Source organism: Humulus lupulus, chromosome 5 (genome assembly GCF_963169125.1).
Source record: "Humulus lupulus chromosome 5, drHumLupu1.1, whole genome shotgun sequence".
NCBI lineage: Eukaryota > Viridiplantae > Streptophyta > Magnoliopsida > Rosales > Cannabaceae > Humulus > Humulus lupulus.
In genome coordinates, this window is record NC_084797.1 from 111597996 (window position 1) to 111620776 (window position 22781).

Consider the following 22781-nt stretch of genomic DNA (forward strand, 5'->3'; position numbering starts at 1 on the left):
CATTAGTATTTTAAATTTTGAATCTTTCTACATTTGAATGTTAGAACTAAATATTTGCATCATAAGTGTACAATTGTTGAAGGATCTATTCCACCTTAACAACAATCTTGACGACAGTTTTAGCATCATAAGAGAGAAGATATTGTGATAGGGAAGTTGAACGTGGAATAAAAGAAAATGAACAAAGTTTAATAGATGATATCTTTGACCGTGAATTCTACATTAAAAATAATATTTGTGATGCTGCTTCTGCACCAGACGAAAGTTGTGTTAATATAGGTTATGAACATATGGACCTTCTTAACAAAAGGACAACATCATCATCTCCAACTCCAGATGACATTGACCCACTCAACTACTATGATCCATCAGACCATCACGACTAACAAAATCAAGTCACTAGTGAAGACCCGTTTAGTTTCCCAGATGGATCAGATTTGGCAATTGGTCAAGAATTCAAGAACAAGGACGAGGTAAAAACTAAGTTGAATGATATTGTAATAAAGGCTTGCTTTGAGATGGAAATTAATAAATCTACCAAGTCATTATATGTGACAAAATGTATTGAGAAGTCATGCAATTGGTCAGTGTGTGCAGCAAAAGTTACCAGTTGGAAAAGAGACACTGAAGCCAAAAGATTGATAAATATTCCATTATAGAACTCGTCTGACATGAGTAAAGCTCGACCATGGATGGTTGAGTTTTGAAAAGATTGATAAATATTTCAGCATAGAGCTCTACTGATGTGAGTAGAGGTCAACTGTCAACGGTCGAGATTTGGAAGACAAATGATAATTTCATCATAGAGGTCAACTGACATGAGTAGAGCTTGACCATGGATGGTTGAGCTTTGCAAAGATTGATAAATATTTTAGCATAAAGCTCAACTGATGTGAGTAGAGCTCAACTGTTAACGATCGAGATTTGGAAAACTAATGATAATTTCATCTTAGAGCTCAACTGACATGAGTATAGCTCAACTATGGGTGATCGAGCTTGTGACAATGTGTTTGATAAGAATAATTAAATCTTAATAAATACGATAATTTTGTCTAGGAAAATTATGAAAATACAAATATTTTTGTACAATTAATTTATTAATTATATTCACAATTTTATTTATTAGTAAAATATTTGAATGAACATTGTTGTATTCATTAAATGTGATTATTTATGTATAGTAGATAGGAGATGTGACAATGTGCTTGATAAGAATAATTGAGTCTTAATAAATGTGACAATTTTGTCTAGGAAAATTATGAAAATACAAATATTTTTGTACAATTAATATATTAAGTATATTGATAATTTTATTTATTAGTCAAATATTAGCATGAATATTATTGTATTCATTAAATGCGATAATTTATGTATAGTAGATAGGAGACGTGACAATGTATTTGATAAGAATAATTGAATCTTAATAAATGTGACAATTTTGTCTAGGAAAATTATGAAAATACAAATATTTTTGTACAATTAATATATTAAGTATATTGACAATTTTATTTATTAGTAAAATATTAGCATGAACATTATTGTATTCATTAAATGTGATAATTTATGTATAGTAGATAGGAAATGTGACAATGTGTTTGATAAGAATAACTGAATCTTAACAAATGTGACAATTTAGTCTAGGAAAATTATGAAAATACAAATATTTTTTGTACAATTAATTTATTAATTATATTGACAATTTTATTTATTAGTAAAATATTGGCATAAACATTATTGTATTAATTAAATGCGATAATTTATGTATCGTAGATAGGAGACGTGACAATATGTTTGATAAAAATAATTGAATCTTAATAAATGTGACAATTTTGTCTAGGAAAATTATGAAAATACAAATATTTTTGTAAAATTAATATATTAAGTATATTGACAATTTTATTTATTAGTAAAATATTGGCATGAACATTATTGTATTCATTAAATGTGATAATTTATGTATAGTAAAAAGTAGATAGGAGACGTGACAATGTATTTGATAAGAATAACTGAATCTTAACAAATGTGACAATTTAGTCTAGAAAAATTATGAAAGTACAAATATTTTTTGTACAATTAATTTATTAATTATATTGACAATTTTATTTATTAGTAAAATATTGGCATGAACATTATTGTATTAATTAAATGGGATAATTTATATATAGTAGATAGAAGACGTGACAATGTGTTTGATAAGAATAATTGAATCTTAATCAATGTGACTATACATGGTTGAGTTTTGAGAGCCTTTATTATATGGCTTGATTGACATGAGTAGAGCTCGACTATACATGGTTGAGTTTGGTAGAACCTTTACAATATGACTCAACTGATATGAGTAGAGCTTGGCTATACATTTACACTCCTTTGACCTTTTTTTATTTTGGTTTGGGTTGGACATTTGTGTAAATTTGGCCTTCACATCGTCAATGCTAACTATTGTTTTCCCACGAAAGTGTCTGTCTCTAAATGTGTTTGACTTAACTTGACTTTTCCAACCTTTTGGATATTCTGAGCATTTTAGCCCAGATATTAATGCATTCTCCATCAACGAGAATCAGATCGGTACCTCATTAACAACAAACCACATCTCTGATTCTCTATCATAGTCGGCTTCTTAAATGAGTAATAACCACATCACTTGATTTGAATGTTCATAGTTCTTAAGTTCAAGAAAGTGGCCGAGTGGAGATTCCTTGAACAATTTTAAGTTGGTCGGGTCATTCTTTAGTACATCATTGATAAGTTTTGTGACATCATCCACTTTACTTTTTACACCTATCTTGCACTCAAAGTGTTCATTCTCCTCTAATATAGGCTTCAATCGAGGAATCTTTTCGATCTGCAATAAATTAAATATCATATTTCTCAATAATAAATAACATAAAAATTAAATATATTACCAAATAAAACTTACTGGAAGTGTATTCTGTCGTGGCACAGAGGAAGAATTTGATTGTTCATCAACATGTGATTCTGATTGTTTCTTAGAACATGTCACTGACTCTTCTTCATTATGTACCTAGTAATTAAATACAAGGGAAAGATAAAATTTTAATCAATAGAATAAAACACATGTTAGACGAGCTCTACCCACTCTAGTTGAGAAAACCTATGAAAATTTCATTAAAATTTTGGAATCTCAACCATGTTTGGTAGAGCTCTACTTAAGCCTTGAAATCTCGACTATGTATGGTCGAGCCCTACTCACACCAATCGAGCTCTACTCACACCAGTTGAGCTTTTTTCTACAACGAATTAGACTTTGGAAATCTCTACTATGTATGGTTGAGCTCTACTCACATCAGTAGAGCTTTACTCACACTAGTTGAGCTCTATGGTACAATTTCAATTATGTTTTGGAACTCTCGACTATTTATGGTATTTATTGACTCACACTAGTTGAGCTCCATTCTACAATTTCAATTAGACTTTGAAAATATCCACTTTGTATGGTTGAGCTCCACTTTCATCGGTCGAGCTCTACTCTCATTGGTTGAGCTCTACTCACATCAGTCGAGCTCTATGCTATAATTTTAATTAGACTTTGGAAATCTCAACAATATATGGTCGAGCTCTACTCACCGATCGAGCTCTATGCTATCAATTAGACTTTGGAAATCTCAACTATATATGGTCGAGCTCTATTCTATCAATTAGACTTTGCAAATCTCGACTCAAGCTAGTCGAGCTCTAAATTGAAAGTTCATAGCATTTTTTAAAATTTCAACCATAACCCTTGAGCTCTACTTGTTTTGGTTGAGTTCTACATTTTAGACCAATATTTTTCAAATCATGTCTTTAGTGCTCTAAATTTATAGCCAATTGATTTCAATTAAATATATTATCTAATAAAAAAGTACAAGAATAGAAAAAATGTATTTAACTTCATTTACCTCATTATTAGATTGAGTCATTGTTGTGTTTGCTGGAGGTGTTGGTGGCACACTAGAATCCGATGATTTCGAGCACGACTCCGGACTAGATTCGTGAATAATCAACCGTCGTTGAATCGGTTGTTGTGAATCTCTAATGCTTGGTACTTTTGTCCGTGCCATGGAATCCAAGAAATAGAGTGTATAAGGGTTGAGCTTGGCTAATTGGACAGTCGATCCACCTAAAAACGCTAATAGAAAGCAAATTTTAATAAAAATATCATTACCCAAACACTATTATAAGATCTATTTGAATATATGAGTCTAAGGAAATTGACTTGAAGTGATTATGCACCATGACTGTAATCTTCAATAAAAACAAGATTGTTAACATATCAATTATAAAACTAAGCTAATATGTACACCCTTCATCACATATCCAATATATTTTTTTAACAAAAAAATATAATGAAGTAGTACAAACAATGTAAATATTCATTTCAAATATCAAACCATAAGCAGCATCACATATTGTATATGAGTTGAAAATCTCAATCTAATTTAATAAAGTTAGTTCATTGAGTCATTTTCACAAACATATGATTTGCATTTTTTAATATCATCAAGAATATATAAAGAAAAAAACAAATTTACCCACTAATAACAAAACTCTAGCTAGAACAAAAATCAAAGTAGTTGTCTATCAAGTTTTTTTAATCCACTCATAGAAACAAGTTGCAATTTGTTCTTATTTAAGATTTAAAATTACATACCTTTGTTTGAAGAAAAAAAATTGAAGAAGATAAATAGTGTGATCAAATGGCTAAACAAGCTTGGACTCTTAAAAAATACTAAGCTAGCTCAAATGGAGAACACTTTTAGCTGAGATAGAGAGAATGAGATGACCAGAGAATCTGCTAAGTTGTATGAAAGCAAGTGTCTCTGTTGTGTGAGATGCTCTCTGTATTGTAATGTTAAGTTTAATATTAATATTAAGTTTTAGAGTAGGGATATATTAGTAATTTTATTACTAAAATTGTAAAAAAAAAATTTAATAAAAAAAATATACATATTTGAATCATAAGAGGGATATATAGTTAAACTGTTCGGTGAAGAAGGTTATATAACTCAATACCCCCTCAAAAACCCCAATCAAAACCTTTGAAACAATCCAGCAGTCCGCGCCAAACACAGGCGCAGAGTTTGTTTGTACTAGGGTTCAGGGTTTAACCGGTAAACCCCGTTCCAAAACCCTAGCATTAACCGAACATGAGGCGCTTTCCAACACCCTCCGGACCGCGCCTGCTCTACACTCTCTACAATTCACCCGGAAAAGCGCCGCTGTCGGGATCTCCATCTCCGTCGCCAGCCAGTGCTGCACTCCTCGGAACCTTCCATTTCCGGAATTTCTCGTCGGGTAACGTAGCGCGAGCAAAGGAGGAGAAGGAGCCATGGTGGAAGGAGTCGATGGAGAAGCTTCGCAACATTGGGATCTCTGCCCACATTGATTCCGGCAAGACTACGCTCACTGAGCGTGTTTTGTTTTATACTGGGAAGATCCATGAGATCCATGAGGTTAGAGGGAGAGATGGAGTCGGTGCTAAGATGGATTCCATGGATTTGGAGAGGGAGAAAGGAATTACTATCCAGTCTGCCGCCACTTACTGCACTTGGAATGGATATCAGGTACTTAATCTAAAAAAGTTGAGTTCTTTGTCGGTTTGGATAGTTAGCCGCTAGGTTGATCGTTGAAGGTTCGGCTTATTGTTATTTTTTTGTTTGGTCTTAGAAGTAGTTACGAAGTTAACAACTTTTGAATTGAGCTTGCTGGACAGACACTATATATGTATGTATACAGTATACAATAGGAGTAATGAATCAATTTTTTAGAACTAACCTAAAATAATAATCTCGTTTCATATGAATTGTTAGAGATATTCACTGACATGTAGATTTATTGAATTTGCCTGTATATAGATACAGGTAGTTGGAGTAATTTCAGTTTGATTTCAAAATAAAAATTTTATTTTGAGAACTGGGATTATAGAAGTCTATTATTGGGAAAATGTGTGCTTCTTATTACAATTACAGTTGCTATCATATATTGTAAATTTATATATAACTTTGATCACATATTTGTGGAATTGGTGGAATTGCAGGTTAATATTATTGACACCCCTGGTCACGTTGATTTCACCATAGAGGTTGAGAGGGCGCTGCGTGTTCTTGATGGTGCCATTCTTGTACTTTGTAGTGTTGGTGGGGTGCAAAGTCAGTCAATTACTGTTGATCGGCAAATGAGAAGATACGAGGTTCCAAGACTTGCATTTATTAATAAACTTGATAGAATGGGAGCAGATCCGTGGAAAGTTCTTAACCAGGTGCATTTTAATAATTTAGAAACGTTAAACTTTCATATTCATATTCATTTTCCTTTTTTTTTTTTGGTAAAACTGCAGTTAGCACATTTAGTTTATAATTCTGCTAATTGACACAAATTGTGTTGCTGATGCAACTCTAAGACCATCCTCAAATGATGCAACTTGCATAGACAAGGTTAGACAATACTTATGGATGTCCTTGCTGGTTTATATTAGAGGCGAAGGACGTCTGGAAATTTTGCAATAATCTCAAATGTATTCAGTTTTTTAAGTCTAAATTGATATCATCGTTGCGTTGGTCTTAATATTTTTCCTTTTGGGTTTCTCTTGCAGGCACGGTCTAAGCTTCGGCATAACAGTGCTGCAATGCAAGTACCTATTGGATTGGAAGAAGATTTTAAGGGTCTTATAGACCTTGTGCAGTTAAAAGCTTACTATTTTCATGGTACTAGTGGGTATGTTTTCTGTGATATGCTGTTGCATGATTTATTCTAACATACCTGGTCTTTCTTTTTCAATGGTTTGGTTGTTCTATGGTGCATGTTGCAGTGAAAAGGTTGTTGCTGAAGACATTCCTGCTGATATGGAGGCCTTAGCAATGGAAAAAAGGCACGAATTAATTGAGACTGTCTCTGAAGTTGATGATAAACTTGCTGAGGCATTTCTTAATGAGGAGCCTATATCATCTACTGATCTTGAGGTAGGGAAAATGATGAAAAACTAAAACTAACAAAACAGGGCCTGTATTATCTACTGATCTTGAGGTAGGGAAAATGATGAAAAACTAAAACTAACAAAACAAAAAATGCTATCAGATATATGTAATGTATCACATGGTTTGTAATATTCTCTCTTAGAAGTATTTACTTTTGCTTCCTATCTTGGAGGAGCTTTGTGTAAAGAAAATCTATAACTCTTCAAGAGATTTTAGTTGCTCAAAGTGTTTCCATGATTGTTTAAACGTAGCGTTTTCTTTTCTTTTCTTTTCTAGGATGCAATTCGCAGGGCAACCATAGCTCAGAAATTCATACCTGTATTTATGGGAAGTGCATTCAAAAACAAGGTACTTCCAGATTTCTCTATTCAATCAGTTGGTTTCGTTGGTTTCAAATTGCAATTGGGTGGAGTTTTACCTTTTTTATTGTCTTGGCTTAACTTGAGTTGAGACTTGAGATTTCAATGTTTTGTTGTGATTGTGAAGTAGGGCTTTGCTTTGCTTTGCTTTATTTATTTTATTATAACTTCAAGCTTGTGTGCTTTTTAAAAAAAATCGTATAGTAAATTATTTATTATTATTACTTTTTTTTATATAAAAAAATAGGCTCCTGCCTATGATAGAACTTTCTCATAAACTTTCTATCTAGACTTTAGAACACACATAATGAAATCCCTCAAAGAAATGCTTTATTGAAGAAAGTGACAATGGTAACACTAAGCTTTCGGGAGGCTCAACTCTCCAATTACAACCTTTCGAGAGGGTTGTTCTCTCCTTAGAGTCTAATCTCTTCCATTTTAAGCTACCCTTACAAATGAATCCCCCACTCTATATATAGGTACTGGACAGAATAACAAAGTGCTAGCTAGGATCCTCTAAAAACAAGACAACATCGACCTCCTAAAAATAAATGCCAACTAGATAAAAGGGAAACATTACAATGGATAACAAATAAAACAAACCCTTCCCTGGTTATCCTCGTGGCCTCCTATTATACACTAACTGTATGGGAGGCTTATCTATACCCCCAAAAACCTTCACCTTGTCCTCAAGGTGAAATAAAGGAAATTGTTCCTTGGTGGTGTTGAAAGGCTCCCATGTAGCTTTGAATTCTGGTAAAGTCTTCCATTTAATGAGGACTTCCAAAGGATGGACAACATCGACAGTAGCAAATTTGAGATCTTCAGGCTCCACTGGAAGTTCAAGGTCTGCCGTTAGTTGTGGTTGAGTGATGGGAGTGGTTGGGTCATTGCCAATAGCTCGACGGAGTTGATAAATATGAAAAACAAGGTGGTTACAGGCGTGATCAGGAAGCTGAAGCTTGTAAGCCATCGAACCAATCCTTTGGATGATGGGAAAAGGGCCATAGTATCGAGCTGAAAGTTTTTCATTGGAATGTTTGGCAAGAGACTGTTGGCAGTATGGTCTTAATTTGAGATAAACCATATCTCCAACGGAAAATTCCAGCAGTCTTTTCTTTGTGTCAGCTTGTAACTTCATTCGGTGTTGGGCTCAGAGAAGATGTATATGGAGGTCATCTAAAATGTCATCTCTAGATTCCAGCAGTTCATCCACGGAAGACTCTATGGCAGTCCCTTTCTTGTAGGGAATAAGGGCAGGAGGGTCTCTACCATAAAGAGCTTTGAATGGTGTGCTCTTGAGTGAGGAATGGTATGAAGTGTTGTAAGAATACTTGACCCATGCCACCCATTTGGACCAATGCTTTGGCTGCTGGTATGTGACGCATCGTAGATATGTTTTTAGGCAGTGATTCAACACTTCGGATTGCCCATCGGTTCGCGGATGATAGGCTGTGCTTTTCTTCAAAGTAGTGCCTTGTAGGTTTAATGTAGGTTTAAGAGATGACTCCAAAAGAGGCTGAGGAAAATTATGTCCTTGTCTGAGATTATTGATTGAGGAACGCCATGTATTCTAACTATTTCTTTCAAGAAAAAATCAGCCACTGTAGGAGTAGAAAATGGGTGCTTGAGTTTGATAAAATGGGCATACTTAGAGAGACGATCAACAACCACCAAAATAGTATCCCATCCTTCTGACTTAGGGAGTCCTTCGATAAAATCCATAGTGACCTCAACCCAAACTTGTGCCGGAAGTGCGAGGGGCTGTAATAGGCTAGCTGGAGATGTGGTGAGCAGCTTGTTTTGTTGACAAATAGTGCAGTGTTGCACAAATCGGTGCACGTCCTCTTAGAGTATCTCTCAAAAGAGCTCGACAGCCACTCGTTTATAAGTCTTGAGTTCGCCCGAATGTCCACTAAATGGGGTATTGTGAAATTCTTCTAATATCCGAGGGACTAGTGTGGATTTCTTCGAGATAACCAAGCAGTTCTTATAATGAAGGAGGTCATTGTGTACTTGAAACCCATGATGTACCTTGCTGCCAGTTTTAACATCATCAAACAACTGCTTCAACACCAGATCAGCTGCTATTTCTGGCCAAAGATTCCATTTCGAGGTGACCATGGTGTCAAGTGTGGCCACATCAACTTGTCGTGATAAAGCATCCGCTACTTTGTTGTCGGCGCCGGGTTTATATTCAATCTTGAAATCCATCCTCGTGAACTTAGAAACCCATTTCTGACATGCCAAGCCTATGACTTGCTGTCCCAACAAGAATTTCAAGCTCTGTTGGTCGGTCCTTGCTATAAACTTGTGGCCTAGCAAGTAAGGATGCCATTTAGCTACTGCGTATACTATTGCCATCAATTCCTTTTCATAGATAGATTTCCTTCGAGCTTGAATGCCCAAGACCTGACTATAAAAGGCAATTGGTTTATGATTTTGTAACAAATCAGCCCCCAGGCCGTGACCAGAAGCATTAGTATCTATGACAAATGGCTGAGAAAAATCAGGTAATGCCAGCATCGGAACTTTAGTCATTGCTTCTTGGAGCTTGCGGAATGCTTGTTCAGCCTCTTTACCCCATAAGAATTGGTTTTTTTGGAGCTGATCCGTCAAGGGTTGAGCAATGCGGCATAGTTGGCCACAAATTTTCTGTGTAACCCGTGAGGCCCAAGAATCCTTGGAGAGCTTTGATGGTCTTAGGTATTGTCCATTCTAGCATTGCCTTAATTTTTTCAGGATCAGTTGCTACCCCTTGATGAGAAATAATGTGGCCGAGATACTCAACCTTTGTTTATCCAAAAGTACACTTTTTTCGATTGGCAAAGAGTTGGTGTTTGTGCAGAAGAGCCAAAACTTGTGCCAAATGCTGCTGATGTAGTTCTTGTGTTTTTCTATGCACTAGTATGTCATCAAAAAAATACTAGCAAGAAGTGGCGCAAATAAGGTCGAAACACATCATTCATGAGTGACTGAAAGGTGGCTAGAGCGTTGGTTAATTTGAATGGCATGACAAGGACTTCATAGTGGCCATCATGCGTCCGAAATACCTTTTTGTGCACATCTTCCTTCCCACTCGTATTTGGTGGTACCTTGATTTCAGATCCAATTTAGCGAAAATTAGAGCACCATTAGGTTCATCTAGTAGCTCATCTATAATAGGAATTTGATACTTATCTGGTATGGTTACTCTATTTAAGGCGTGGTAGTCGACGCAGAATCTCCACGAGCCATCTTTCTTCTTGACAAGAAGAACTGGACTTGATAAGGGGCTAGTGCTCGGTTGTATTATTCCAGCGGACATCATTTCTGAGATTAATTTCTCTATCTCGGTCTTTTGTGAATGAGCATATCGATATGGTCGAACGCTGATGGGGGCAGAACCGGGCTGAAGAGTAACGACATTCTCATGTGATCGTGTTGGAGGAAGGCCTTCATGCATGTCAAATACAGCAACGTTTTGATCGAGAATGGGTGCCATAAATTCTTGCACAGTAGGGCCCGAATGGTTGTCCTCCTTGCTGACATAATTCAACTCCAAAATGATCCCTTGTTTCTTAGCTTGGAGAGTTTTAACCATGGTTTTTAAAGACACCAAAGATCGGTCAAGAGACGTATCCCCTTTAATTGTTACATTCCTCTTACCCAGCTGAAATTCCATGTTTGCAACTTCCAGTTGGTTTTGGTCATGCCAAGTGTAGTAAGCCACTGTAATCCCAGGATAACATCGGCACTTCCCAGTTGTAGAGGCAAGAAATCGTCCCAAACATCCATGCCTCGGAAGTGGATATTCAAGTTTTTGCAAACTCCTTCACATTTCAGCAAGTCTCCATTTCCCATTGTGACCCCATACTCCTTTGTCTTGGTGATTGGGATGTGCATTTTAGCTACTAACGCCTTAGAGACGAAGTTGTGAGTAGCCCCAAAATCGATAAGAATTATTACATCATTTGAGCCGATGTGTCCCTTGAGTTTCATGGTGGAATTGTTTGATAACCAGCCACGGATTGGAAAGAAACTTCCACATTTTTCTGCACTTTTGTTGAGTCTAATTTCACTGTTTCTTCGCTGTCTTCTTCGGATTGTTGGTCTGAAATGGTGTCGTCAATCTCCTCGGGTACCATGATAACTTGTAACTCTCGTTACTTGCAGCTGTGGCCTGGGGACCATTTGTCGTCGCAACGAGAACACAATCCCTTTTGGCGTTTGTATTGAATTTTTGAGTCAGTAAGCTTCCGGACTTCAGTAGTGGAATTATCCAAGTACGTCCAAGCTAGTGTTTTCTCTGCTCTTGTTGATGACTCAGGTAGTGCCGTGCGGTTGGAGAGTGCGTAATGTTGTTTCGAGGCTCTGTTCTTGTCCTCTATATCTTGAATGATATCCATGGCTTCATCCACATTCCGGGGTCTTTGAACTCTCAATTCTGCTCTTAAGGATGGAATCAATCCATTCAAGAATGTACTCAGTTGCACAGCTGGATCTACTGTCTTCAAGGGCGCCAATAACTTGATGAATTTCTTCTTATAATCTGATACCGACCCCTCCTGTTTAACAGTTAGAAATTGGTCATACAATGATCCCTCGTGTGTCTTGGAAATGGTGGAGCATTAATCTCTTCATTTCTTCCCAGTTATGAATGACTCTCTTGTTTCTCTCGTATTGGTACCTAAGTAGAGCATCACCAAAAAATGAGATGAATGCAGCCTCAATCTTCTCTTCTTCGTCATAGTCATGGCAAATGAAAAATCATTCCTCTTGCATTATCCAACCATCTGGGTTCTCACCATCAAATGTCGGCATCTTCAATTTCTTAAGTCGATTCTCATGGTGGAAACGGGTCTCTTGTTGCCCCCAATCAAAGGAACCTCCTTTTGAGTTCCAGTTCCTTTGGAAACCCACCGTAGACCTTCGTTTGAATGCTGGCTGTATTTCACTTTGCTGGGGCTCAAATGGTGTCGCCTAGCCCTTGGTTTTCCCTTTCTCCTGGTTGCCAGAAGCTCCGTTCACCTCTCCTCCTGTTTCTTGGAGAGTTCTTGATTTTTCTTGAACTTCCAAGAGAGCCTTGAATTGTTGCTGAAGTGATTGTTGCAGCAGTTGTTGTATCTTGCTTGCCATCTCTTGAATTGAACCTTGAATGGAGTCCTTGATTTCAGATACTTCCGTCGTCAAGGCTTCGAGGTCTTTCTCGAACACAGTAGTTGAATCATTCTTCTCCACGCTTTTCTTAGGTCTCATGTCCCCAGCTCACCGCACCAAATTGATACTTTCTCATGTTAGATTTTCTATCTAGACTTTAGAACACACAAAATGAAATCCCTCAAAGAAATGCTTTATTGAAGAAAGTGACAATGGTTACACTGAGCTTTCGAGAGGCTCAACTCTCCAATTACAACCTTTTGAGGGGGCTGTTCTCTCCTTAGAGTATAATCTCTTCTATTCCAAGCTACCCTTACAAATGAATCCCCCACTCTATATATAGGTACTGGACAGAATAAGAAAGTGCCAGCTAGTATCCTCTAAAAACAAGACAACTCAGCCTCCTAAAAATAAATGCCAACTAGATAAAAGAAGGGAAACAATACAATGAATAACAAATAAAACAAACCCTCCCCTGGTTATCCTCGTGGCCTCCTATTATACACACTGTATGGGAGGCTTATCAGCCTAACCCCTACAATATTTGGGGACCAGGAAATTCTAGCAGTTGTTATGTAAGTACCGAAGAGTGATTCGAACCTTAGACCTTGTGGGGGCAAACCACATGGCTGAACATTTGAGCTACCCCTCTTTGGTGGTAAAGTAAAATTATCACTACAGAGATACAAACAAAACTAAAAGCTCGAAATTTTATACCCAAAAAGATGACATTTTCAAATGGGTGGTATAGTAAATTATCACGTGTTATTATAGTCTCCATACTGGAGTAAAAAAATTTCCACACTTATTTTTGCTATATTTTTCACTGGGTATATGTTTATCTTTTGTCAATTCTGTGCTCAGGGTGTGCAGCCACTTTTGGATGCTGTGCTTACTTATTTGCCCTGTCCAGTAGAAGTTAATAACTATGCACTGGATCAGACAAAGAATGAAGAGAAGGTACTAAGCTGGGGTATTTCTATTATTGAACATTTGTTTTTGTAATTCTTTTTCTAGGTGTATAATTAATGAAGTACCACGTAGGTTACATTATCTGGAACACCAGATGGACCTCTTGTGGCCTTGGCCTTTAAATTGGAGGAAGGTCGTTTTGGGCAATTGACATATCTAAGGTATTTGTGAGGGGTGCTGTTGTTCATCATGCTGCTTGTGTTATTTTCGCATCAATACCATCTAGTTAATAAGTTTGGTTAATCATTTTCTTTAAATAAAGAATATATGAAGGTGTCATTCGGAAGGGTGATTTCATCATCAATGTTAACACTGGCAAGAAAGTTAAGGTGAGTTTGAACACTGTTAGGTTTTGCCTAGTGGCCATTCGGCCTCATTATCATTATCTCTTTTACTTTTGGTGTTTTATCATTTGTCTTTAGTTATTTGCATTTCCTTTTTTTTTTTTACTTCAGATGCATGCTTCAATTAGAGTCAACTTTTTGAACGCAAAATATTAATATCTTAAGTCAACTTTAGATGCATGATAATTAAATATCAGGAGTGTTGACTTGTTATGTTTCTCTTTTTTTTTTTGAAATGATGTTTCTCTTTCTTGAAGCTCCTTTTTTGTCCCCACAATACTAGTGTGATACATTTCTTTGAATTTGTTTCACATCCTGAAAAACTATTAATCCCTTGGTACAGGTTCCTCGCTTGGTTCGGATGCATTCTAATGAGATGGAGGTTAGAATTTGTTAGAGACTAAGCTAATTTTAATATTTATTTCCTATGCATGATATATGATATTATTATTTTAGAATCAAACGTTGTATAATTTTTTTTTAGGTTCTAGTTCTATTTATTTGTGGGGAGGGGGGTGTAGGTAGCTGTAGAATTGTTGCTTTTTGTCTAGTAATAGAAGCAGACAACACGTCAACTTCACTAGTATTTACTGACACACATATGTCTTGGGTTTTCTTTCTGCAGGATATTCAAGAGGCACATGCTGGGCAAATAGTTGCTGTATTTGGTGTAGATTGTGCATCAGGTTTGAGCATTACTCCAAATGCAAAGAACAAAGACCTGAAAATGTGTGATTATTACTATCATATTGATCATTGAGAAGAGCTCAACAATCAATATGCACCCACATAGAAATTGCTATAGTTTTCTGATCCCCAAATATTGTAGGGTTAGGCGGGAAACCTACTTGAAAAAAAATGCAGTAATAATAACTTAGTGAGTTATTAGGGAATATCTTCTATATGAGAGGATACTTAAATCGCCTATGTCTGCCTGCAATTTAGAGCAGCTTGTGCAATTCAGAATACTATCAGTAAAGATGATGCTAAATAATGTGTCAATTCAATTATGATGTTTGTTTCTGTGATTCTCTTGCCCTTGTTTTTTAAGAAATTTTTTCCTGAGACTTTGTCATATGATCAGGTGATACGTTTACTGATGGATCAGTTAGATATACCATGACTTCTATGAATGTTCCTGAACCAGTGATGTCATTAGCTGTTCAACCAGTCTCAAAAGATTCTGGAGGACAAGTAAGTCGGTTCTATGAAAAAGTGTTTGTAGTTGTACAAGTGTTTGGTGTTATTCTAATCAGGCTTATTATTTGGTCTAGTTTTCAAAGGCTTTGAATCGATTCCAGAGAGAGGACCCCACTTTTCGTGTTGGTTTGGATCCTGAGAGTGGGCAGGTCTGTTTGTTAGTGCCATTCTTTATTCCTCTTGTTACAAAATCAATTTTAATTTCTTTACTAGACTTCAAGAATAATTCTTATTTTTAACTGATCAATTTTCTCTTGATCAGACAATCATTTCTGGAATGGGAGAGCTACATTTGGACATATATGTTGAACGCATTCGGAGAGAGTATAAGGTGCCTAGCCTTTTTTCTTTGTTAAATGTCCAATATGGGATAGTCTCATGCTATTTTTAATTAATATATGATTTTATTGAGCTATTCTTTGTATTTTCTTTTACAGGTTGATGCTACTGTTGGAAAACCTCGTGTGAACTTCAGAGAAACTGTTACTCAACGGGCTGAGTTTGATTATCTACATAAGAAGCAAACTGGGGGACAAGGTCAATATGGAAGAGTATGTGGGTAAGCATGCATGAAAGCCTTCATGTAGCACTACTAGATTGGTTTGTGTATGACACCAATCTTGTTAAAACATGTTAAAACAGCATGTGCCTAAGGCGTCTGTTAGTTGCATGCACACTATGCTGATTAACTTGCTAATGTAGTGATCTTGGTGTAATTTCTTTATGCTAAACTCTCAGTAGCAATGCTGGTTGATTTTATGCATCGTGCACATAAATTTGTTTGTATTTGTATCTTCAGATATATTGAACCACTTCCTCCAGGGTTGTCGACCAAGTTTGAATTTGAAAACTTAATTGTTGGACAAGCTATTCCATCAAATTTTATCCCAGCTATTGAGAAGGGTTTTAAAGAAGCAGCTAATTCGTGAGTCCTTTGCCCCTTGTGACATTTAATGGGTTATGTGCTCTTTGATCAGAGTAGTCTGTTAAATTAAAAAGGATTCAGTATATCATACACATTTTTTTATTAGTTTTGATTTTTTAATTTTTTTTCAGCTCACAAAAGCTGACATTTTTGCTTTTATGTGCTCAGGGGCTCATTAATTGGACACCCAGTTGAAAATGTTCGTATATGTTTAACAGATGGAGCTTCTCATGCAGTGGATTCCAGCGAACTTGCATTTAAGTTAGCTGCAATATATGCATTTAGAAAGGTTTTTTTATATGCCGTCTTTGTATTTTGATTGTGACAACCATATGTAATTTTGTATTCTATTCTATCTTTGCTTTCTCCTCCGGCTTAGAAATCTGAATATGTACTTATTTTTAATTCTGTTTCTTGTAAATCAGTGTTATACAGCAGCAAGACCTGTGATATTGGAGCCTGTTATGCTGGTGGATTTGAAAGTACCCACAGAATTTCAGGGCACTGTTGCTGGCGATATTAACAAGTAGTGTTTCTACTCCAGAGTGTATTGTTAAAGTTCCATACCAATATCCGTAATTGAAAATGGGTGTTCACATAATGCAGGAGAAAAGGTACCATTGTTGGAAATGACCAGGATGGAGATGATTCTGTTATTACTGCCCATGTAAGTCAATTATTTCCTAGTGTTAATTTTATCTAGATTAGACTTGACTGGTCATTTAAGAACATGCTTTAACTCAGTATTTATCTGATATATTTATAAAGGGAAATTTGGGTATTTATGCATAATGTAATTGCATATATCAAAAAAATATCTTTCTTTTAACATCATTTTAAAATAATGCGACTATTTGTTTAGTTTCAAAAAATACTCTTATCATTTTTTAGCCTCCATCTCTCTTCTCTCTCTCTACTCCCTCTTTCTCGGGTTACTTTTATTATTTGGAGTTGTGGCAGCCACCACCAAACTATCATCACCACTAAATTTCTTTGAAAAAACGTCTACAACTTTGGCATCTCCCTTTATGTTTTTCTTATCTCTTTCAGCTTCTCTCTTAAAGTGTCTATGGAGACTAAAATAAAATATCCCATGATAGTTTTTGATGATATAAAACTTAAACCTACTAAAAGTTCAAGTTCAATTAAGATACTAATTTATGCATTTCGAATAGATTTGTACATATTTTTTGGTTTTTTTGCAATTTTTTTTCATAATTTTTTAGATTTGAAAGGTAAAAATTTGCAAAAACTCGATATACATCGATGCCTAGCTCGATGGGCCCTTAAAAATCATGATTTTCATGAAAAAAAATTACTTGCCTCGATAGGCCTCGACATGTCTCGATGCAAATCAATGCAATTAATAGAAAATGCATAACTTTTTACTCGGGTGTCCGTTTGAGGTGATTTTTTTTTTAATTTGGGTATTTTCTTGAGATCTACATGTCTGGGATGTGTACACACATTAGAAAAGTTTGAAAACATACCCAATTTTGAAAATATAAGGGTATTGTTTTGAACTTTGGTGTGTTTTCAAGCTTTCAACTTCCCAAATGTGTGTACACATCCCAGATGTGTAGATCTCAAGAAAATACTCGAAATAAAAAAAAAATCATCTTAAACAGACACCTGAGTGAAAAGTTATGCAATTTCTATTAATTGCATTGATTTGTATCGAAGCCTATCGAGACAGGTGGTTTTTTTTTATAAAAATCATGATTTTTAAGGGCCCATCAAGCTGGGGGCATCGAGGTATATCGAGTTTTCTGCAAATTTTTACGTTTTAGATTTAAATAATTGCAAAAAAAAAATCATGCAGGGATCTATTCAAAATACATAAATTGGTGTCTTAATTGAACTTAGGTTAAAGTTTTATATCATTAAAAATTATCGTGGGACATTTTATTTTAGTCTCCATAGACACTTTAAAAGAGGAAAAATATAGAGGAGGATGCCAAAGTTGTAGACGTTTTTTCAAAGAAATTTGGTAGTTGGTGGTGGCTGCCATAACTTCAAAGTATAAATGTGACCCGAGAGATGGAGGCTAAGAAAATAATAATGGTATTTTTGGAAACCAAACAAATAGTAGTATTATTTTGGAATGATATTATTTTGATATATGCACCTACATTATGCATAAATACCCAAATTTTCTTTTATAAATAGAAGGTTAGGAGCTTTTTGTCTTCAAAATTTCAAAGACTGGTTGCGTTGTTAACAAATCAAGCGTTCTTCATTAGATCCATACTTCATAACCATTAATGACACTCATTGTGTTTTTCTATACCAAGTAAAACTAAATCTTATCCGGACCTTACTTTCTTGCTGTCTGATTTTTCCATTTGCATTATCTAAAATCGCCAAAAAATATCGATATAGTAATAGTGCTTACTAATTGTGCCATTCAAGGGGTTGCTTAGAGGGGTTCATCTTAAAATGAGTGTATATTTTCTTTTCCATTTATTTAATATTATAAATTGTACCCTTGGTGGTTTCTTAAAAAAGAACAGAAAAATAGTGGTTACAATTTGTGATGTTGGTTTTTTAGGTCCCTCTAAACAATATGTTTGGGTACTCAACGTCTCTACGTTCAATGACACAGGTAATGAAAATTGTGTCATAATTTTAAGAGTTTCTCTTTTTCTGGTATGTGCATTTGATGTATAGTGTATTGACACTTTTCCATCTTGGCAGGGGAAGGGTGAGTTCACAATGGAATACAAAGAGCATTTAGCCGTATCACACGATGTGCAGACGCAACTGGTGAACAATTACAAGGGCACAAAGGAGGCTGAATAATCACTCGGTGGTTGGAGAGTCGTGTCTTCATTATAGTTTTCTTTTTTGATTTTAAATTATATAGTGATTCTTGTAGTCGTAAAGACGACCTTCAATCGTAATCCAGAAATTTTGATGAAAACTAATAAAATTTTAATTACGCATGATGCAGATGAAGATAATTAATGTCAAATAATTATCATGTATAACAACATTATTATATCAAATAATTCTTCCCAATTGGGACTTTTGAAAGCACAAGTGCATAACAAACTAGGTAAATGCTTCCCGCGAATTCGTGGGTAGTTCGAGGTCAGCTTCAAATTCACTTGGGGGAGAAAAATAACGGCCCACCATGTCTTGAGAAACTTGCTCTAATGTTGGAGGATCCCACTGCATTTCAAAACCGTTGAAATTGTTACAATTCACTCATTACCATTTCAGCCATACTTTGGCGTACAGAACTAAAATATAACATGATACCTTTGGTGTCATATCTTTCTCCACTACTTTGGCCCGAACACCCTGATGAATGCACGCAGAAAGTAATGATTAATGATTTGTGAGAAGTATATGCATGGCCTTGGATTTTGTCCCACTAGGGGACAAATTCCGTTGTGCACTCTCGGCCAGTTTTGAATGTATTTGATGTGCTTTTTATTTATTTATAATTTTCTTTTTATATCATGAATAATCAATAAAATCATTTGATTGGACCGCTTTAGGCCGAACGGAATTCGCTCACGGGTTTTGTCCCGGGACTCGATATATATATATATATATATATATACTCACACACGATAGACAGGTATACCTCTGTAAAGTCTCCCGAAATCTGCTTGGATACTCCCTGCAATGACATTCGGTATTCCCGGATCAAGCACTGATCAAGAGTCTGAAATCTACCTTCTCGTATCTAAGGAAACCATTATTGGAACAGTTAGTCAGGTCGTGATGCAATCATGTTTAATCAAAGAAAAGTTCAACAAGGTAGAGAGAGAGAGAGAGAGAGACTTACCGATCTCAATGAAACCTTCAAGCTCAATGGTGAAACTTCTTTTAGTCTCTTCACAGTGGAAACGCACCATGCATCCTTCGTTCTAGCTGCTTCATTCTCCTGAGAATACGTTTTCAGAAGTTAAATAAGGAATTATTGTTTATGTCCTTTATACAAAATCTCATATTTAGTTGGGTTAATGGTTAAATTGAATATCAAAAGAAAAAATCGGCATATGCTTACCATTGCGTCAATGATTTCTTCGACAGTATCATGGCTGAAACACTTGTCAACTACTTCAATCCTAAACAGACGAGGGTTATCAATACTAAAAGAGAAACTGATATTTTAAACTTGTTTAGATTGACGGGAAATAATAGGGTATAGATTTTATACAAGGATCAGGTTAAAAAAACCTGCTGAGCACACCCTTCTCTGAGTCTGGATGAATGAGTTCACCATAATTTTCCAAAGATGTTTCAATCACTGAAGGATCATCAGTTACTAAATTCCCAAGTTGTTCTTCAATCAATGGAACTCTCTAGGATAGAATGAAATCATTAATTCTTGATAAAAATAATTAAAAATCATGAAAAGAAAAAAGAAAGAAGAATAAGCAGGAAAAGGGTGTCCTAACTGAACTATGTGAATAGTGTGTAGCAAGCCCACACGCAACCATTTCTGCTCCATTGAGTTTTTCTCCTGTTAGAGCCAAGTGCTCGCCTGCAAATCACATAAATTTACATAAGTAATAATAAAAATCAAATCAAGGCTTGCGGTCCTTACCCTTAAAATATAAATTGATGTGCATTTTTGTTTCAAAAAAACCAATAAATTCACCCCATCAGAACCCTCAGAATACATTTACATAAAAACACCTCATTCTACATATTGATTATCATATCCAACAGAAGATATTTACCATATTATCAAAGTTTCTTCTCCTCTGACCAAAAATCCAAGTTTGACACCAAGTATCTAGACTTAAATATTCCACAAAAACTACGTAAGCATACCTAAGTGACCTGGCAAATGCGAGAGATAAAAGGATGCTCCAGCATCAGGGTGAAAGCCAATTAGAGTTTCAGGTGTAGCAAAAACCTGCAGGAAGGAATACAGATATAATTTCTTTCAGCTGAGACTCAGAGAATATTTATTTCAAAATGTATTTTCTCTCTTCAAGACAAGTTTAAAGACAGAAATTAATAGAATTGTGAAATTTCTATCAACACAGAAAAACATGGTGCGTATAATTATGTTATATTTAAGAACTAGAAAAAAGGAAACAATAATGGAAGCAAACAGTTTCAAATAACAGCAAACAAAATCAAGGTATTTACAGTTTTTTCGGTTGCAAGACGAAACATCCCAGGGATTGATACTCCAGCGCCACCCCCCATTGTAATTCCATTCAAAATAGCCACCTGAAAAGTGATTAATATTGTAACTAGAATCATTAAAAGTGTAACCATAAAAAATATGTATAAAGTATTTTCTTGATGGTCATAAGGTCGGAAAAAGAACACAACCAGAGCTATCGTAGAAATACTTTATTGACAATAATTTAAGAATACAATAACAAAAAAGTTTCCACAATCCCAATTCAAGGATGGTTATCCAAAATAACAAAATAAAATGTTCATACCAAAGATCCAGAAAAATTGGTTACTTACATGGGGTTTCAAATAAGTACCAAGTATGTATATAAACGTGTACAATGACCTAAAGAATTCCTTACAATCTTCTATCTTCCCTGCAAATAATAAAAGCTTAAGTTTACATGACTAACTGCAAACAATTATAAGATTAAGTGCCTAACTTGAAAACAATAATTTCAAACCACGATACATGAATTTTGGTGGATAAATCAATAAGAAGACGATAACAGACAAGTATATAACCTTTGTTTATAAAGTGATAAAGAGAAACGATGTCCCCTCCAGCACAAAAGGCTCTGCCGCGGCCCTTTAAAAATTAAAAATTGTATGTAAGTTGCGAATTGGTTTATGACCTCAATAAAAAACACTTTAGTGACCACCTAATATCAATCTTCAATGTGAAACAGTGAAAGTAACCCAGAAAAGGGCAGTACAGGGAAAGAAGTACCTTCATTACTACAAAGCCAATATTAGGGTCATTTTCCCAGCATTTGTATAGTTTCTGCAACCTAGTCCCCTAGATGGAAAAAAGTTCATCCATTAAGAAGTTTATCACTGGATGTCAAAAAAGAACAAATATAATCCCAATCAAATAAAGGAAAAAAAAGAAAGCCAAAGCACAGTAGGAGGTTGGAACAAAAACTGTATTTCAACAAACCTCTTCACCAGTTATCAAATTAAAGGAAATGGGTTCTGACCAGATATCAAAACTGGACCAATTGCTAGCTAAAGTTTTAAGGAAACGGGTTCTAACCAGAAAACCGAAAAAGAAGAAAATGGAAACCATGATTTTGAACAGAAATACGCACCATTGCAGCATTGAGAGCATTGAGAACTGAGGGTCGATTGAGAATCGCAGTTCTCGACCAAGCTTTCCCTTCAACCAATACCTAGAGAGAGAGAGGGAGAGCTAATTATTGAGCTGTAAAAAGAGAACATAAAGGAAAGGGCAATCTGAAAACTTACTTGGCTGTCAAGATCATCAGCAAAAGCAGAGTGTGGCATGGAACAGAGGCCTCTGTAATGGGTATGGAAGCCATAACAATGAAGATTGTGTCTTAGTAATGAAGCAGCTTTCTTGAGCCTCTGCATCGTTTTCCCTCCGAGTCACTGCCTAATCGAACTACCTATTTAACTTCTGATAGCACTGATTTGTGCTTGTATTAATCGGTTTTCTTTTCCTTAATGTATTGTCCAGTTGTAACAATCTCGAACGACGTCGTAGCATGTCATATTTATTAATCTCCACGACGTTTGGGCGGTTTCGTATTAATAGCAAAGTTGAAAATGGTAATTTGATAGTATGAAAATTTACATTAGTGGTTGTCTATTGTAATCTTATTTATGATTTAATATATTTTTTAATAGAATTAAAAATATATATTTATTGAATACTAGAATTAAATATAATTTTTAAAATTACAAAAATAGTATT

General features: G+C 35.4%; 3 protein-coding genes and 1 long non-coding RNA gene across 5 annotated transcripts; 2 read left to right on the forward strand and 2 right to left on the reverse strand.

The window, feature by feature from the left end:
* Window positions 1-266: 266 nt before the first annotated feature.
* On the forward strand, window positions 267-1143 carry LOC133780551 (uncharacterized). The gene is made up of 2 exons (XR_009869405.1): window positions 267-473; window positions 589-1143. It is a non-coding gene; the product is annotated as an uncharacterized LOC133780551 (long non-coding RNA).
* Window positions 1144-2156: 1013 nt separating this feature from the next.
* On the reverse strand, window positions 2157-4448 carry LOC133777587 (uncharacterized). Of its 2 annotated transcripts, none has more exons than XM_062217281.1 (3): window positions 3897-4448; window positions 2918-3022; window positions 2157-2833 (listed from the first exon to the last, which is right to left on the reverse strand). In XM_062217281.1, exons 1-3 carry the CDS (start codon window positions 4056-4058, stop codon window positions 2618-2620), a joined length of 483 nt encoding a protein of 160 aa, XP_062073265.1. In that variant the 5' UTR covers window positions 4059-4448; the 3' UTR covers window positions 2157-2617. The 2 variants fall into 2 exon arrangements, with proteins under 2 accessions (XP_062073265.1, XP_062073264.1); XM_062217280.1 differs by having other exon boundaries at window positions 2208-2842; window positions 3897-4145.
* Window positions 4449-4996: 548 nt separating this feature from the next.
* Window positions 4997-18946, forward strand: LOC133777585 (elongation factor G-2, mitochondrial). Its single transcript, XM_062217278.1, has 20 exons — window positions 4997-5561; window positions 6035-6256; window positions 6590-6711; window positions 6806-6956; window positions 7248-7319; window positions 13334-13429; window positions 13514-13602; window positions 13704-13770; window positions 14129-14167; window positions 14411-14471; window positions 14870-14979; window positions 15060-15134; window positions 15248-15316; window positions 15423-15544; window positions 15785-15910; window positions 16079-16199; window positions 16336-16436; window positions 16517-16577; window positions 18462-18515; window positions 18608-18946. Exons 1-20 carry the CDS (start codon window positions 5145-5147, stop codon window positions 18710-18712), a joined length of 2280 nt encoding a protein of 759 aa, XP_062073262.1. The 5' UTR covers window positions 4997-5144; the 3' UTR covers window positions 18713-18946.
* Window positions 18822-22505, reverse strand: LOC133777586 (3-hydroxyisobutyryl-CoA hydrolase-like protein 1, mitochondrial). Its single transcript, XM_062217279.1, has 14 exons — window positions 22313-22505; window positions 22156-22236; window positions 21795-21863; window positions 21590-21653; window positions 21362-21441; window positions 21029-21112; window positions 20705-20789; window positions 20326-20411; window positions 20105-20229; window positions 19932-19992; window positions 19710-19808; window positions 19506-19607; window positions 19175-19216; window positions 18822-19084 (listed from the first exon to the last, which is right to left on the reverse strand). The coding sequence occupies exons 1-14, from the start codon at window positions 22436-22438 to the stop codon at window positions 18965-18967; spliced, it is 1224 nt and encodes a 407-aa protein (XP_062073263.1). The 5' UTR covers window positions 22439-22505; the 3' UTR covers window positions 18822-18964.
* Between the last annotated feature and the right edge of the window lie 276 nt (window positions 22506-22781).